The 18823-nt window shown below is 47.1% G+C and overlaps 1 protein-coding gene across 1 annotated transcript in view; it reads left to right on the plus strand.

Moving 5' to 3' along the window:
* The window catches only part of aus (argus), a 131211-nt gene that overhangs the window by 85532 nt on the left and 26856 nt on the right, over positions 1-18823 (plus strand). The window contains exon 2 of the mRNA XM_037433119.2: positions 13527-13683. Within this exon, the coding sequence (XP_037289016.2) occupies positions 13527-13683 (157 nt within the window). The remainder of the gene's footprint in view (positions 1-13526; positions 13684-18823) is intronic.

Here is an 18823-nt window from a genome sequence, read left to right on the forward strand (position 1 = left end):
TATAAATTTCTAATTAGCTTGCTGACCAGCCGCGGTGGTCTAGTAGTTAAGGTACTCGGCTGCTAACCTGCAGGTCGCGGGATCGAATCCCGGCTACGGCGGCTGCATTACCGATGGAGGCGGAAATGTTGTAGGCGCGTGTGCTCAGATTTGTGTGCACGTTAAAGAATCTCAAGGCGGTCTAAATTTCCGGAGCCCTCCACTAGTGCGTCTCTCATAATCATATGGTGAAACGTTTTGGGACGTTAAACCCCAGATATCAATCAAATAAATCAATATAATTAGATTTGTCAAGAAAACTAGATTCGTGCTAGCTGGTTCCTCGGGATCCTAATAAAGCCGTACGTCCGTCCGCCCATTCGTCTGTCTGTCTGTTAGTCCGTCCGTCCGACTTCCAAGTCAATCAACAATAAGAAGACCCTACCGCCATCCAGTGATATTATATACAATATTACTTATAGACACCCACCGTCATCTAGTGAGCATTTCATAAACTAGACATGGCTAAATATTATGTACTTTTGACGAAGGAGGGAATCACTCACATCACAAGGAACTACGCCCCTAAAATAGAATCAGAAAAAAAATTAGCAAGGGTCAAATATGGTTTGACCTGAAACGCTGTTCGCGACAGTCGAGTTTTCTACCACTAAGGAGGCTGGCGCATGAAACTCATTTGCAAAAAAAAAAAAGACAACCTACATATGCGTCATGTTGGGCAAGGAATAATGTTAACCTATGTAATATAGCGCGGCAGAAAAGTAAATTAACAACCAGTCCCCACAGAATGTTGAGTGCACGACGAGTGTGTGGTTTAATCCTTGCCAAGCACTGCAAGGGCTCAGCCATAATTCTTCACCGTCATCAGCCACATGCAACATTAAAAATGTGTATATATTTCCTTACACATGTGTAGCAGCGACCTTGCTAGTCCGTAGAAAGATGAACAACGGGGTATGGATGTTGGTCTACCTAATAAAAATTATTTATGGCGTAGTCGGTACCTTGCGGAAAGCCACAACCTCAATTTCAGTTGGCCTTGCCTCAACATGAAGCTGCGTTCAGAATTCTCATTAGCCAGGATCGAAATTATCACCGATTTTTTTTTTCATTTTCATTCCTTGAGTTTTTTTATTTGTTCAATAAAGGTTGTATCAGCTAGTGGAGCGCTACGAGTGTCAGGAGCATATTGCGATACATTTCCAAGGAGACGTCGACCTATGGCGAACGACCGTTCCCTTCACCTCTAAAGCTAGCTTTTTTGCACGTAGGTGTGTACTGCAGGCAAAACACGCTTTACAGGCGGGCTGTCGTAAGAGTTGGGCGTATGGCGGTGGTGGTGGTGCGACACACTTGAATTGTGAAGGGTGCATTAGCGGAGACATTGCAATGGCTGCGGTTAGACGCTGTCTCATTAATTTAGCCTAATAACTTCCTGATATTCGTGAGATTTAGGTTAACGCCTTTGCCGGAATTCGCGCCTGTACTTGCCGGAATTCACGTCCATCCGTCCATCCATCCTTCCGTCCATCTGTCTGTCTGTCCGTCCGCACCTGCTGAGTGAGTCATAGAACTAGGCGGTAACGTACCAAGAGAGACATGCATCTACAGACCGACAGTTTGTAGAGCTTCAACCCTTGAAAGCTATGGTAAAGATCTCGACACTTAACCGAGTTTCGAAAGATTTTGCGTCCCCCCACCCACGTAAATTCCCAGGAAGCAGAAAGAGTGATGAGTTGCATATTGGAATGAAAAAAAATGGCTAAGGATCCTTTTGACGTTATACAAGAGGGGGTGAAGGGCACTCATGACGAAGGATGAAAAGACGATCCGCAAGGGTCAAGGCGTGTCGAAAATTGTCAGTTTGTGTGTGTGTGTGTATGTGTGTGTGTGTGCGTGTGCGTGTGCGCGTGTGCGTGTGCGCGCGTGTGTGTGTGTGTGTGTGTGTTTCTCTTTACGCACGCGATCCGACGGAACCTAGCCACACACGACTGCACTGTAATAAGCACTTAATTACTGAAGTTGAAGATAGCGATTAACTCGTGCAAGTGCTGAGATAAACAGACAAACAAAATTCATCTCAGCGAAATACTCTAACCACTCCGAGTTGTACATCGCCACGGCGTCGTCACACCCACACCAGACTTTCTGGTCGCGCATAAATAGCCCGCAGACAAAACAGGCGCCGCATCGGCGCGTTCAACGCTTTCTGATTGGCCCACGTGGCTCTCTTTCGAGGCAATCTGGCTTTCACAACAGCGCGCGCGGATTCAGCACGAAAGGGAAGAGCCTGAGTACTCGAAGAACTGCGACCAGTATACAGCCGGGCCGGGCACAAATTGAAGTCCCTCAGCTCGAGTTGTAGAGCCAAAAAAAAAAAGGAAAAGTTCCGGCTGCGAACGAGCCTTGCAGATTGCCTGATAGGCGAGCTGGTGTGTGTTGTGTGCGGTGCAACAAAAAGCTCGCATCTTGCCGGTTCCTCGTCTTCGGGCGCCTCTCTTTGTGCGTCGGTCGGCGAGCCAGCCATTGTGCCCGCAAGAGATGAAAATGCTCGGGGCGAAGCCGCGGTGCGAACGTGTCGATAGTGGGCGAGGGCTTCGGAGTGTGCACACACACCTGCGCCGGATGCTCTACGCTGCCCGCCGCAAACAACGGCGGGCCGCCATCTCGAGATATTCTCGACGCGCGATCCCCGAAATAAAACGCCTCGACTACTACACCGCGGGACCGCTGTGGCCTCTCGAAGAACCGTTTTCTTTAACGGTTTATTTATGAAACCGTTGCGGCGGCGTGATACATTTGTACTCGGATGCGGGGGTGCGTTTGTATAGAGACCGCCACTGTTGTGCCCGCTTCCTTTCCCACCTGCACCTGCTTCCTTTCGGGTGGTGTTACCGCAAGCAACAAGCATCGAATGGTTTCTTTCGAGTGTTTGCCTACGCTCGTTCAAAAGAAAAATACTAGACCGTCGTAGTCAATTATTAAGACCACTTCAGTGTCGCTTTATATTGATTGATTCTTCTTTGTGCTTCAACTTGTTTAGGAAAATTCCTTATGCGAAGATTCCTAACTACTCACATACGTAGATATACTGGTTGTAACCGTATCGACCAAGGGTAAGGTGAAATGTTTGCTCTACTTACTAGCAATATATTAACGCTAAATAGGCGTAACAAGCTCGGGACTTCGTTTACTTTACATAGTTAGTCTACCGTAGACGTCACGGAGTGCCAGATTTCAACTACGCACTTTAAAGTATTCACGAAACATTTCCGATGGAGGCGGAAATGTTGTAGGCCCGTGTGCTCAGATTTGGGTGCACGTTAAAGAATCCCGGGTGGTCGAAATTTCCGGAGCCCTCTGCTACGGCGTCTCTCATAATCATATAGTGGTTTTGGGACGTTAAACTCCACACATCAATCAATCAATCAATCAAAGTTTTTACGAAATTTTATAACTGGTGCTTTATAGCTGGTGAAACAAACACATATAGTATTCATCTTTTTTGCAGCAGGCACGTTAACAAGCTAGTAAACAGAAGATATATATATATATATATATATATATATATATATATATATATATATATATATATATATATATATATATATATATATATATATATTCTTTAGAAAAACATATTTTTGCCGGCGTCTATACACGCTGGCATGATACTTTGTATTAGATGGGGATGAACTAAAAGATTTCCTAAGAGAGAGAAGAAAAATTATAGAAAAATGAACAAATAGGTGATGTGCAAGTGAATATAATAAAATCATTTGCAACTGCGTGGCAAGTATGTTAAAATTTTCCTATGCGAAGTAAAACAACACAGTGAAATGATTGTGTCAAACGCCTTTACCACGTTTTACACGATTGCCTGTAACGAGAGCACCACACCACGACAGCCCTAGTACTACACTTGTGCGCGTAGGAGTAGTTTAGCTGACAGAAAGTCAGTGTCGATAAAACACTTTAATAGTTTTCAAGCGCGTAAATAGGATGTCTGGTAAGACACTACCCACAAAGTCTGGCGTAGACCATCTTTTTTTCTTTTCAGCTGATGTTCAAGTGAGCAGGGAACGGGAGTCGTGGCTCCACGTGCCATTGCCAAGCCCAGTCTTCGTTTTCTTCTACTGTGGTCGAGAACTCTCCGATTTCGTTCGCAGCCCGAAAGGAGGGCATTGCAATGTCACTGTTTGGCGTTACGTCACATGACGTCACGTAATTGTCTTTTGCGTTTTCTGACGTCATAGTGACATCATCAAACGATGATGACTTTTTCGCATCTCTCGTCCACGACGTTCAAATTTCTAGTTTGACGAGGCTGCTAAATCTTTCGTCTTAATAACAACAATCGATGATTTAGTATTTTAAGATGACTTCGCATGAGGTGGCTAATAAAGCAATTAATTATGACAGCAAAACTTGTGAAAAAGGTACTGTATGTACGTCCGAAAAAAATTGGAAATAGTTCTTTGTTGAAGTAGGCTGATATAATGTGGGACTGAAAGCGTTCTGGTGTACGCTAAATCGCACGCTAAATTGTCTACCTTACCCGAAAGCGTGCTTCGCCATGGTACGATTGTTTATGCGGCGAAGCAAACACAACTTCTGCAGAATTTCATATCGTTGACAAACGTTGGCGACTTTTCTCTCTTGTAGTTTACTAAAAAAATGTTTTAGTTCCTACCACGCAGGTTCTACAGTGACATATGACAGCTTTTGACAAAAAAATATTAAACTCCAATCTCAAAATCTGTAAAGTTAACTACAGCGCTTACTTGCATGCCACAACAGCTTTTCAGCACGGTTAATGATGGATAATGCTAGCTAAAGGGTGACTAACGTCGGCTAACGTTTGTTCATTATTGTCGGCTAAATTATGCTAAAGTTGGTTAGTATTGCTTGTCTACTGTTATTGTCTATTGTTATATTGCCTGCGCAGGATAGCATAGCCGATTTTACCATCTGGTTAACCGCGATGCCTTCATCCTTTTCTCTATTTCTCTGTCATTTAACTTCAGTCTAATGATAAAGCTGTCATTGAGGTGTAAACTCACGCACGCACGTACGCACACACAAACAAACACATACACAAACGCACACATACAAACACACACACACACACGCACACACATTTCCAGCCAGACGAATAATTTTAAAGAAACCACATGCATCGATGCTTCGCAAGGCATATCTCAACAGGGTTAACAGAGTGACGAATATACTATGTAAGAACACACGAACACGCGCTGTGGTCTATCTCACTAGTTGTCTCCTTCGGATAGTATAAACTTTTCTGTCGAATCGATGAATCAGCTAGGCCAACAACATGCCGTACTTTGGCATATCCCGGGTGCACCAAACAATATCGGCTTCATCTTTCGGCGACTTCTCGAGAAGCCACAGTGGCGTCTCCCTCCGCACTGAATGCGCCTAAGCACCGTCGACGCAGGAGTCGACACATCTCGGCACACATGCCTCGCCAACTGGCACCGCGGACTGCGTGGAGGGGAGTGGGACGTCTGCACCCGTGGCACCGATAGGCGGGGAAGCATCCGCCATGAGTCACGATCCGCGCACGACGGCCCCACAAAAGCGAGCTTGTCGGTGCGACGGAATCGATGCGGCGGCGGGAGCGCGCGACACGGGACCACCACGTCGGCCGGGGACTCCGGCAGATTTGTTACCCAGCGAACCGTCCTGCGAGCAACGCGCGGAGAAGAAGACCCGAGAGAGAGGAAGGGGAAAGGCATGCTTTTGTGTCTCGTGCCAACGCTTGCTGCTGCTGCTGCTGTTCCTCGGCCGATCCACCCGCGTAATTGTGTGCAGCGCTGGAATAGGTAGCTCGCGTCTATGGTGCGTCGCTCGCTGTGACCTCCCGAGGGATCTAGTATACATTACCGAAATAAAAGCATTTAGCTTCATTAGGCGTAGTGGAAGTGACTCTGAACGCGTGAGCTGATATTTACTTATCCAGCTATTTATTAATTTTATTTTACAATATTTACCTTTCAGTTAAGTGGTACTGACATGAAAATAAGTTCCGAGGAACTTTAGAAAGGAAAATTAATACGAAAGCAGAAGACAATCCACACGTATGAGAGAATTACAAGGTGAATGTTCCTGTGGTTTCGTGCTCAGACGGGTGGTTGTCTTATTCAATTTCTTTAACGCCAACTTGAGATTAGCCGTAATAGGGGAGTCTTACTTTTTCAAGCGACACGAGCTCAGGGCGAGTGGCAACTATTGTGCTAAACGAGAACACCCTAAAGAGACATCGACGATTCCCTGCCGCTATTGATTTCGACATCACGTGCCTGCATAGTCAGAGTTAGTACGTTGCGACCCTCATTCTGTACGCCGCAGATTGTGTGACCTGCTTCCGGGATCGTACTCACGTATGCGTGCGTAGGCGTACGTGTTGTTCGCGAGCAGCACCTCCTTCTGATCTCGGGCTCGACTTATATCGAGCGTACGATGCCCCTTATTCGGACTACTGGGTGAGACTTTGTACAAATGAAACCACACCAACGGTATACCAGGCTCGTTTTATAGCAACACCAACTGTCCGATAACGATTACATCAAAACAGTCATTTGCCTGCTGAAATTCTTGCCCGCCACACTTGAGATGTCCGGATCACTTGAGGGGTTTTAAGGAGTTAGCCCACATGTTGGCGTGCCAGTACTTTTGCACTCTGCCCCTATCGAAATGTTACTTCCGCGGTAGGAATTGAACGTGTGACATCGAGCTCACTATAGCGCCACGCCCTGCCCTGCTAGTTGCCGCGATGTCAGGATACTTAACGCGGTAGGTACGGCCGGCATACTTATAGAAGTTGTTTGATTTAACAACGATGCAAAACTGAAGCATTGACACTAGGCATCCCCTCATCAAGAGATATTAGGTTAGTTCTAACGAATAATAATAATAATAATAATAATAATAATAATAATAATAATAATAATAATAATAATAATAATAATAATGTCTCGAATAATACGTCTGAAATCTATGATATGATTATGAGAGACGCCGTCGGAGAGAGCTCCAGAAAGTTTGACCACCACTTTTAGTTCTTAAACACGCGCAGACATCATCGTCCAGTACGTTATTCTCTGGCATTTCACATCCATCAAAATGCCACCACGCGACAGTTGACAAAAAAAAAGTTCATACTGATGAAAAAAAAGCGAATTGTTCAATCTTCACTGAGCGTTATCGTAGGTCTTCAGTCAATATGAGTATTAACGAATTTGTGCTCGAGAATTATTCTGTAAAAAGCTCTTTTTTCGGCACTGAACGACTGTAGACCATCTTAACGCACGCTGCGAGCCGAAAGTTACAACTACCAGAGCCTCGACACGATCCGAGGAACTGGATAACCGACGTAAAGCGATGACAAAGAGACTTTGCCCGATGTGGAAAGAAGAGAGCGTTAGTTGTTGTCAGTGCAAACAACTGGTTCGCCCCATTGATCACGACGAAGATCGATTGTCGACAATAGTAATGCTCGGGTCAATAAGCTGCGTCGGCCTTCGTGCATATACGGGCGATCAATCACTCCAAACTGGCCGGATCGCCAACGGTTACGCAGTCGCGAGGCAGATATATGTAAGTAGCTCGGGATGCGCGAGACGCATAACGAAATAGGACAGATCCGGTGGACCCATCTCGCCTTGCGTAATACAGTCTGAGTTCGTTTTTACATTATGTTTTTGCTGTTTCCCTAGAGTGACGCCAAGCAAGAACACTCTAAAAAAATACTAGTCATCTACACCCCCCCCCCCTTTTTTTTTTGCGAGTTCCTTCTTGCCACGAATGTGACGCACTTTAGGGATACACGTGGACTCTCCTTGGAAATCATTGTACTCTCTTCAGAGAGTAATATAACCCAAAAGGGAGTTAACGTACCTCCTTAAAAAAATCATAGATTTGACAAGCCAGTACTCGCCGAAAAAAGAATCACATATCCTTCTTTCTCACTATGCATAACGGTGATAGGGACGCTGATTTCAATTCTTACACCCTATTCCAAGAAGAAGGAAGGAGAATAAGTGCGAAACGATGAAACGTGTACAGGCGTGACATCTAAAACGATGAAAGTACATAGAAACATGACATGAAAGAAATGGAAGGGGGGGGGGAGTGAATTCAATCTGTCACGCACGGGATTACGCGTAGAAACCCTCAGCTCGGTCACGCGCTGCACCGAACTAGCACGACGCGTCTGCACAATGCGCGGCCGGCGCCGATAAGAGGCCTTTAATAGCGGCGCGAGCTCGCGGACCCCCGCGCTTTGCTGCCTTTAGCGGCGGCGCGCGCTATCGTTTTATGCGCGCGCTCCGCGCGGCCACACAATGAGCGTCGATTCGTGGCCTGCCCAGTTGCGCGGAAACGAGATTGCTGTTCCCCGCCGCCACACGCGTCCCTCCTCCTCCCCTTCTTTTCCCGAACCCCTCTCACGTTCCTCTGCTTGCCAACGACGGCGACAGACAGGCTACAGAATGCCAGGAGCGTCCGGCATCGCGCCTCTGTTTCTAGCAAGCCCCCCCGATCGGTTCTCCGAGCTGCAGCACGCGTGGTCAAATAAGCCGGCGCGCACCTCTCCGCCCCGAAACAAAAGGATAGCCGAGTTGGGTGGAATGCAACGCGAGGTCTCTTCACACTGCCTCGCTGGTGGCCCGGGCCAGAAATGTGCAGCGCTAGAAAAGGCGGCGCTCTCACCGTATAATCGGCTCAGAAAGCACTCAAAACCCACATCCTACAAAGAAAAGGAGAGAATAAACGGGGATGTTACCCAGACGCACGTGCGGTTTACTACCCTACTCCGTGGAAAGGCATAAAATGACGAGAACAGAGACAGAACAGAAGAGATGGATGGACAGAATTACAAGCACACTTGGGACTTCAAGATCAACATAAGAGCCGGAAGATGTAAGCAAGTAGTGGGTTGAACAGCACAAACAGGAGAAAGTGCCTCAGACAGGCTGGCCGACGTTTCAATAGAAGGACCTACCTTTGTCAAAGGTACCTTGTCATCCATGGCGTGTTAGTTTCAAGGGGGCTAGTGTTGACGTTACGTCCAGTGGTGGCGCATGTTGCTGTTGGTAATCGATGGTCAGCAGCGACACGAGCCCCCACTAGACATGACGTGTATACTAACCCCTTAAAACTAACACCCCAAGGACGACAAGGTGCGTTTGACTAAGGTAGGTCCTCCTATCAAACCTGCGCCCAGCCTGCCTGAGGCACTTTCTCCTGTTTGTGCTCTTTATCCCGCGTGAATTTGGGGAAGCACATCCAGTTTTCAGGTGATCAGTTAAGTATGTTGATTTTAAGTATTTAGTTAGCACACTTATTGGTATACTGCGCCCTCGAATAGGTCGTGGAATCTTGTTTACCAAAAATGGTCTCGAGTCCAGTTGGTCCCTGAAGCACCCGGAGCGGGCATCGCTGGGCATCACAGCGAGCACTACTTTAAGTTGCTGTTAATTCTATATTTAGGTAGCAGCGTTGGTTCAACTAGAAATCGCAGATATGCGGCAAAGGCGCACATTGTTTTTTGCAGTAGCCATGTACAGCGTGTTGTTGGCTTGACATCACTGTCGTGTCGTCGGCCGGAGATGAACATTAATGGCAGTAACTAGTGTTAATCTAGTGCTCTGCATCCGCGCCATTGGTATATGCAAAGATTGGACTGAACATCAGCTTCTCCGCTGTGCACGTTTCTTAGCGACGTTTTAAAACAGATGTGCAACTCTGCAACCTTTATAAACCTAGAATATGCAGTAACTGCAACCTTCATTATTCGCGGCTCCCCATCCGTAACGCACTTGTGCCTTGCAGAAAGATACAACAAAAAAAGTAAAAAAACGCACAAAATACAATATTACAGCTGCATTTATCTCCGCACGATAAAAATGAAGAGTGTTTACGCGTGAGCACGCATGACAAATAGTTACTTTCCTAGTTTCAGAGCATAAAATGCATACTTTGCGAAGAATTCGAAAATTACATCTGCGTGTTTAAACGCTGTGAATAAACCTCTGTGGAGCTGTCCTTGGCCAAGACACGAAGAGGAAGATGCAACTAGTCTCACTAAACTACGCAGTACTTGTTAGTTAACGCACAGGAAGACTGGCTGGCGCACAGTGAACACCACACATGTGCCTTTACCATCTCAAAAGTTCGAATAAAGCATCGTCAGAAGTAGGTAGGTTAAGTATGGTTATATTTCACACTGCTCTAAAGCGCACATGATTCCAAGTACACAGAGCTTGGAACAATAACGATCACAGCCTATGGACGATTTCGCCTTTGCCTGCATTAGCATTACAAAAACGCATCATTCTAAGCTTCAAGCTCGCCATAAAGGAGAAAAATGTCATCTTTCTTCAGGCATTTCAAGGTGAATAAACTACGACAGCTCTCTGCGCATGCATGGATGACGCAACTAGACAAGTGCGCTTATTTTTTCTGAATGACAAAACTTTATGCGACAGTTTTAACCACATTTTAAACCAAGTTTGTAGTAACACAACCACACTTGAAAAGAATGTGACTGTAAATTGTCTTTTAATGTTTGTTTAGCTTTATATGCTCCCTGTCGAATTTTGATCAAAAATATTTCTCCGATATAACTATTATCCCGCGGCACTTCTCGCGTGTTTTGTTTCGTTACACAAGAAACAAAGGTCACTTGCACAAAGTGTGGCCAACAAAAGTTCGTATTTAGTTCTCTATAACCAATAATTGAATATGCGTCTTTCTTATAACGAGGCTCAAGGCTATTTATAACCTCAATGGGCGCCGCTTGTGTTTTCGTCAAGGTGTGGTCAAAACATTTGCATCAGCCCGGAGTCACGCGTGACACGCCGGCTCTCATGACCACTTAAAAATTATTACGACAAAAGTATTGGAAAAAAAAACTAGAGCAAGGAATGCACAAGTGCAGACTCACAACTGAAAGCTTACTGGGAGAAACAGACCCATGTAAACAACATGGTGGAAAGAAACATGTGGTGCAACGAACCTCGTGAACAAACTGAGCAATCTTTCTCTATTATGTGCAACATAACCATTGGTCTAGCCACGGCTCTATCACGATACTCATGAATAAAACAGCTCTCCGATACATTTCACGCCGTGCAATATTTGTGCCCACGCAGCACCTAGGTTTAACGCATGAACGAGCGGCACTTGCTAATGTTTTCTATGCGTGAATAATGTGGTCTTAGGCTTTCGTTATGTTGCACCAACTTGAGACAAACTATCTAAGCGTCAACCTGTTATTCGAGAGTTTCTTTGTATCATGTTGTATCACATGTGTTATTCTCCGAATAAGCTTTCAGTTAGCACTCTGAGTTTGTGCGAGTGCCTTTGTATATTCTAGTTTTTTCCCCGCTCAATTCCCGTCGTGATGGATTACGAACTCGCTACCGCTCAGCTCTTTTCAGAATTGTGTGCTTTGGAAATCAAGCGACTCGACGGTGCAGCGTTCCTAGTTGAAGATTGAGTCAAGAAAATGCCACGCCATTTCGCAATTCCTCGGCAGCCGTCGCGAGAATTTGCTCAAGCGTAAGTCTGAGAGTGACCGTTGCTTATCAGTGGAACAAACCCGGAACAGAAAGCACAGACCAGTGGCGCGGCCAGCGCCTTCCGGTTAGCCGCCTTCGCCGGATGTTGAAGGCAAACGAGAGAGTATGCCAGCACTGAGCGGCCTGAATGTGCTCGAAGTGAGAACAGTGATTACAAGGTACGTTAAATTTAGTCTTCTCAGTTCAAACTGAAATTTCGAGCGGATGCACTTCCAGACAGAAAGTTTTTTTTTTTTTGGAGTTTACGAGCCGTTGCGGTAGTTCCTTCCAGTTTCCAGATGCGAGGAAAACCCTGTTTTGGTAAATGTTGACTGCGAAGAAACTTTTCAATCGTGGGCTCGGAAGAATATTCCACAGAGTAGACTGTTGACGGTGGCATGCGAGTAGCTGCGAGTCGGGGCCGAACGGAAAGGAAAGTAAAAACTACTAGGTACATAAGGGCTCCTAAAGAGAAGATTGTAAACCAATAAATAACCATAAATAACCATAAATAAAAATGCTTTTGTGGCGGGACTTGAAGACTGGGCTTTGAAAACTGAAATCTTATACGTGAACCTCTAAAGAAATAACATTACTGTTTGTTTTTTCACAATGGGTTTATTGTCTTCAATTCAATTCATTTTTTTTTACCAGAAAACAATATGGAGGGACACCTATCTTATCTTGTTTATATGCGGAACGAAAGAATAATTTCAGAGATTGTTACATGTTTCGTCTCTCACGTTGCTCAAATTCTCATGTCTTGCCTAAAGTCACAGAAGCATGTTGCCTTTTTTTCACTTCATTCACAAAACTAACATTCATTGAGGAGGTGCGCGATTGTGTCAATGCACTGAAAAAGCTCACACAATGGGCCATCATCTACTCTAATAGTGAATGAATACGCATCCCATTCATTCGAGTAGGTCCGTTTCCAAGCCAAAGACGGACCTGCCTTGGCACTCAGATGCCAAGCGTGTTAGTGGCACGGATCGGCCCGACAATCGCTCTCTGGAAGAAAAACTTCTAGAGCACTGACCTAACAGGACTTGAACGCCAGCCGCTCTGAGAGTGTTGCAGGGGTTCCTTCGGGAAACCGGACTGAGCAACACGTTGGTGCTTCGTTGATGTGTTGCTTTTAGGCAATGCTATTGTCATCATACTTTCCTGCCATATTTGCTAGAGGGAACTCTGACGCTGAAATCGTTCAGCTACCATGAAAATGACGAGCAGCACGTGGATTTGCCTGTTTGTGGAGCTTGTGGTTTTGAACACACTGTTGGTTATGTTTTTTGATTTGATTGATATGTGGGGTTTAACGTCCCAAAACCACCATATCATTATGAGAGACACCGTAGTGGAGGACTCCGGAAATTTCGACCGTCTGGGGTTCTTTGACGTGCACCCAAATCTGAGCACATGGGCCTGTTGGTTATGTTTATTGTTGTGGTTTGGTTTTGAACAGTTCGCTGTTATTTAATTGGTGAGCTTAAAAGCGTCAAGGTGGTGAAGGAAGACAGTTGAAGTATTGCTAAACTTCTTCTTGCGACCAACTTGCTGCAGGTCATACGAAGCCGCACGGAACCGCAAGCACAAAGTTTAGGCAAACACTTGTTCCACATATCATTCCTTTGTTGACTAAAGCACAGTGCGTGGAAGCTACCGTAGACACTAGCGCCAGATTTCCTTCTGGTGCACAATAACGATACTCTATGATTGTCATTACTTTTTAGTATCATTACATACATTCTCCTTCTTTCTCATGCCTTTGCACCCCATTTTTCCTTCACCGGTACAGGGTAGCCAACCGGAGTTCTTCTTGGTTAACTTCCCAGTCCTTCTTGTACTTCTCAGTTTCACACAAAAGTTACTCTTTTCATGCGTCAATGAACAACTTTAGCAACCCTTCTCTCCACCCCTCCCTTTTGTTTGTGTTTTCAGACCCGGGCCGAGGAGGTGGCTGCGAATTCCCTCAGCGCTGGCGGGGCGTCTGGTTCCAGAAGGGCGCCCACCCGGCCATCAGCATAGAGCGCACGCAGATCACATTCAAGGGAACCTGCGTACAAGCTGACGGAGACATGTTCCTCATCGAAGACAGGTACGCTGCAACGTTACAGCAACATGCCTTTATCCATTGCACGACCAGTTCAGGGCGGGTAGACGACGTGGTTTCCGGTGTGACTTAAGTACGTTCATGCTGACGTAGACATGTTCATAAGATGGACTGGAACAGTGTGGTCAATGGCACACGATGTTCATAGCGTCTTGCAGGGACGAAAGCGCTTGGGGCGTGAACCAAAGCGAGCAAAAGAGAGCTTATTAGGAAAGCCCAAGCAAGAACGCAGGTGCGGACTAAGCGCTTAGTCTATCTCTGTACTTTTGTTCGCATTGTTTCTCGTTTTTGAAGTGAGCTCTGCTGTTTGTCTCCCGATATGAAGAAAGCCGAGGCAGCGAAGTGCAAACAGGGCTTTAAAGCATTTGGCTCACTGCCTCCGCGAACAGCGTATATGAATTGAGCTCCGTCTAGCGTATCTTCTTGGAAGGTTCGTCGAACACCACAATAACGAAACTGTCACAAAACCAAGCTGCCCCGCCACCGTTGCCGTTGGCCACTCACGATGCGTTGGATCATTGGAATTCGCGAGCAGCTCTCATAACGAGTTCTGATCCGCGAAGGAGAGCAGCAAGGGCGGGGAATCGAGATGACGGGCGCCATCGGTGTCATTCCGGGTGTGACGCCTGCCAGGTGGACCAAACCGCTCGGAACAACGAGCAGGCGGCGCTCGGTGCTGCTCATCGGCTCCGTGCGACGATTCGCGCGTTGGCTGCTCTTGGCTTCTCTCTCCTCCTATGGCTTCGGCTTCCGCCCGTGCCGAAACCAGGCGCATACGGTCGCGCTCGAAGACGTGAAAAATAGACTGAGCGGCAGCAAAAAGGAGCGAGTTATAGGTGCCAATGTGTTGTTTTCGGTGATTACGCTGGCAGCGCAATCGAAGCTCTTCTGCAAAGGCCGCCAGCGAAGCGGCAGCCGCTAGAGGGCACGTGCTGGCGGCAGCGTTGATTTGTTTCAGGGGGAAAATGGGGAAGGGAGGGGCAGCTAGCGAGTGCACCAACGGCGGCTGAAATATGTGCTAGCGACCCCGTTAGCCGTCCCATTGATTGGCGGGTCCTGGCTCGAGTCGAGGTATAGGGAGAGGAGGGCGGGTCTCGTTGTCTTCCTCTCCCGTCCACTTCCTCTCCAGCTTCCGCAGCCGTCCAGTGGTTCCGCTCTTCACGGAAGCGCTCGACAGGCCGGTCGTGATTGATTCCGCCCTTTGAGTGACGTGTCGTTGCGAGCGTCGCACGTTACGGTTTGCGCGACGCTAAAACTGTCCCGCGTTTTTCGGAGCACGTTTTCTTTCGCTCTCACCGGTTACGTTTCCGTTTCCGACGCTGACCGGACTCGAATCGCTGTCTCCCGTCACTCGACTTCCTCCCGACGCCTGTGTGTAGGAATCGTCCACATGAAAAAAAAAAAAAACCCCGACGCGGTCAGTGCACAGGAATTTCGCGCATCGTGGACGCCTGAAACTGTGCGCAACGCGAGTTTCCGCTGCCAAGCGGACTTGACATAGCGTGGCACAATCTTTTCCCACCAACAAATGGCGGAAAGTATAATAGGGCTCCCCCGAAGGCTGTGGAACACACGCTATGAATGGGAAAAAGTTGGACCAGTACAGCAGTACTCCAGTGAAAACTTTTGTCAGACTAATCGTGTCGCAACTCGCGCTCTGGAACGCTTTTGATAGTTGAGTTGCACCTGCGTAACTTGCGCAACACTGCTTATCGTACATTGACGTCCCGAAACAACCATATGATTATGAGAGACACCGTAGTGAAGGGCTCCGGAAATTCAGACCACCACCTGGGTTCTTTAACGTGCACTCAAATCTGAGCACATGGGCCTACAACATTTCCCCCTCCATCGAAAATGCAGCTGCCACAGCCGGGATTCGATCTCGCGACCTGCGATTGAGCAGCCGAGTACCTTAGCCGCTAGACCACCGTTGCGGGCTGTAATTATCATATAGATCACTACTCCTACCCCCATCTATATATAGTTATACATCTCTACTTTATTTCGCCAATAACATGGCTACCTGTCTGATGTTTCGTAAAACTGGTGCACTGTGTGCTGTTTAAGCTTTTTTTTTTTGCAATGCGATTGCTTGGATGCTTTACAACATTACATCAATTCAAGGAAAATGAGACCTCTTTTTTTTTAAATACAAAACTACGTTTCACACGTTGCTAATGACCAAGGTAATGATAATTCTTGTGCAATCAACCAATACACGCACTCACCCAATTAGGTTGCGTTCATATACAAAAATCATGTCAAGATTGCTCTAAAATCTCGTTCCCTAACTGACGCATCGGGCCCACGGGTGAAGTGCAGTTGGGTCGGCGTCGCCACAGTCTATGTATAGCAATGACCGGTTCAAGTGAGCATAACACTTATAGAATAGAAGCCTTGCGGGTTTACTAACAAGTGTACCTACAAGAACCTTCACCACAATCGTGTTGCAAATATACGTATAAAACGTGCAACTGGTCAGCGAACGATTGAAAAACAATATCAGACTCAATATCTGTATCGACCGTGTTTAAGAAGGCTTTCATGGTGTAAAAAAGCTCGGGCAGTAACAAGGTTTCGAGAAAGCCGTTCCAAACTTTCACTGGAAAGATTGCAGAGTAGGGAAACATCCGACGTTCCTCTGCGAGGCGCAAAGAACCAAGAAGGAAGCCTTATAGGCCTCATCAAACGGGAAATTGGTCCGTCGACAGGGTCGGGCATGATTGATATGATCGATGAAAAAAAATCACGTGATCACATCACCATGGAACGTCATCGCGACGTCACAAATACTGCCGGGGCGTCAAGTTACATAACGTCACATGATGCCTTCGTAGCGCCCTCCTGTGGGCGGCAAACGTAACCGGAGAGCACGTGACCTCGAAAGAAGAAGATGAAAACGAAGGACGTGAACCCACGGCTCCTCGTATTGCCCGCTCTCTTACAAATCAAAACAGAAGATGGCTCTCGCTTAGACCATCATCGTCATCACCATCATCATATTCATCATCATCATCATCATCATCATCAAGTCGTCTTAGGTCAATGCGGCAATGATTCCATCAGTTTTTCAAACTTCGAACGGTATTGCAACCTCTCACGTACTTGCTCATTTACTTCTACAGCATGTACTCTAGTACACTCCCGCATGCGTTCACCTGGAGCCTATTTTCAGATTTATTCGATACGCAAGTTCAATTACGAATTCCACAAACGCCCTTGTCCGCGCCACTTTCTTTTACACGATATCGGGCGCTGCAACCCGGTCTGGCACTTAGCTATAGAACCTTCAGCGCGCTTAGAACATGATCCACGTGGACAGCTGTTTCTGTGTTTGCGTTCGCAGTTGAGTATATCACCAGCCGATCGCGCAACTTCGGCTGTTTTCCAGGTCACGTCTCGTCCGAGTTCGTAATGTATTCTGCGTGCTGGTTAGGCGCGACCATTTCTGCGTCCAAGCATGACGAAGCTGCTTCCTTCGACCGGCGAGTCTTAAGAGACCACCTGAGAGCGCTTCGCTCTGTTGCTCGTCGAGACCGCGCAACCACCATTCCGGCCCCTAATGTGCCGTGGAAAAAACATGGATTTCAAGTCTTAGCGCTGCAGCTATAGGTCTCTTTTTTTCTACTTCCCTTCCCGAGCCAAAAACCTACGGCGTTGCCTCGGATACAAATTAGTAAATACAGCGCGGGAGGAAAACGGCGCGCCGACTCGTCAGAGGCTAATGGCCCAAGAACTCGGGAGCCGGGTGAGATTAGTTGGCTAAGGCCGGCCCGCCCTTACCTCGGATCCGAAGGCGGATCAATAGCCTCGCTCGCCTTTCGGCACCGCTCTCCTCAGCCGCGCCTTCGATCTCCTCGCCACGAGAGACGCCAAGGCCGTTCCTTCTGGTCGGCTATTTGTAAACCGGTGACGTTATTGGTATTGATTGTGAACATACGTGACCGAATCGCCGAGCGGGTACTATACCCCGCTTTTCTTCGCGACGGCAGCCGCCGAAGTTGCGCAGCTCCGTAAAAAGAACATCGGTTCTTTGCCTTGTCGTGTATACCAGAGCCTGGTATACCCTCTGGGCATATCGACGATAGCTGTATGGAGAGACGCTGTCTGTTTTGCTGAATCGACGAAAAAAGAAAAAGAAGTCAGGATAAGTGAACTGACGCAGACGGCGGGAAGGAACTGATGCATTTCGACTATACCTCCGAGTGAACCGGCTAATGTAGATGATCGAGACAAGTCTGCGTATTTTTTTTTTATGCACGTACACGTCGAGTTCGACAGCGCCATGAATCAGCCAAGGCAAGCGGCGGGCCTAAACGGTCTTTGCTGCTTGCGCAGCAAACCGGGTCACGCGTGCGGTTTCACTAGTGGGTATTCACACACCGCCGAAGCTTGGCGCACGTACCAACTTCGCTTTTCTAAAATAAAAAGGGAAAGAAATGTTCCGAATGTATACACGGGACAGCGGGACATAGGGGGCACCTGAACCTCTCCGAGTGCATAGGCGACGGAGCGGTTTCTTCTCGCGTTTACTGCCCTTATAATGCACGCGATATCGCCTCCTAGAAACTTACGTCTTCATAAAGCTCGTGTACACTCTCAGAACAATGAGTTGAGCCAATGAGGATTTCACGCTTTTCGACTACACCCTGTTAGTTACATTAGCGCAGTCTAAAAGTAAAAAAAAAACAGGTTACATACAGGGGACGGTACCGCCATCTAGTGAACACTGCAAGAACTAAACTAGAGGTGGCTACATACAGGCTACAGGGGACGCACAGCCCACGCCCTAAGGAGCTTCGCCCCTAAAACACGAAGTGAAATTATTTCATCGCGCATGTGGCCACGCAAGGCAAGGCAGAACGGAGGCGCGACCGGATGGCGAAGCAGGATATAGAGACAATTAACAACTGGTCTCCCTGGTATACGGACTAATCGATAGGTTACAACCTTGTGACATCACTTGAACAGACTGATGACCTCACGAATTCCATCGGCGAGGCAAGAAATGCCAGGGGATAATAACCAACGCGCTGCTTCGTATCTTCAGAGGTTTCTAAAGGGCCCCCCCAAACAAGCTGGGGAAATGCGGAAAACGAGCGCATCATTCTCTCCCGGCGTT

Source organism: Rhipicephalus microplus, chromosome 10 (assembly GCF_043290135.1).
Source record: "Rhipicephalus microplus isolate Deutch F79 chromosome 10, USDA_Rmic, whole genome shotgun sequence".
NCBI classification, from domain to species: domain Eukaryota; kingdom Metazoa; phylum Arthropoda; class Arachnida; order Ixodida; family Ixodidae; genus Rhipicephalus; species Rhipicephalus microplus.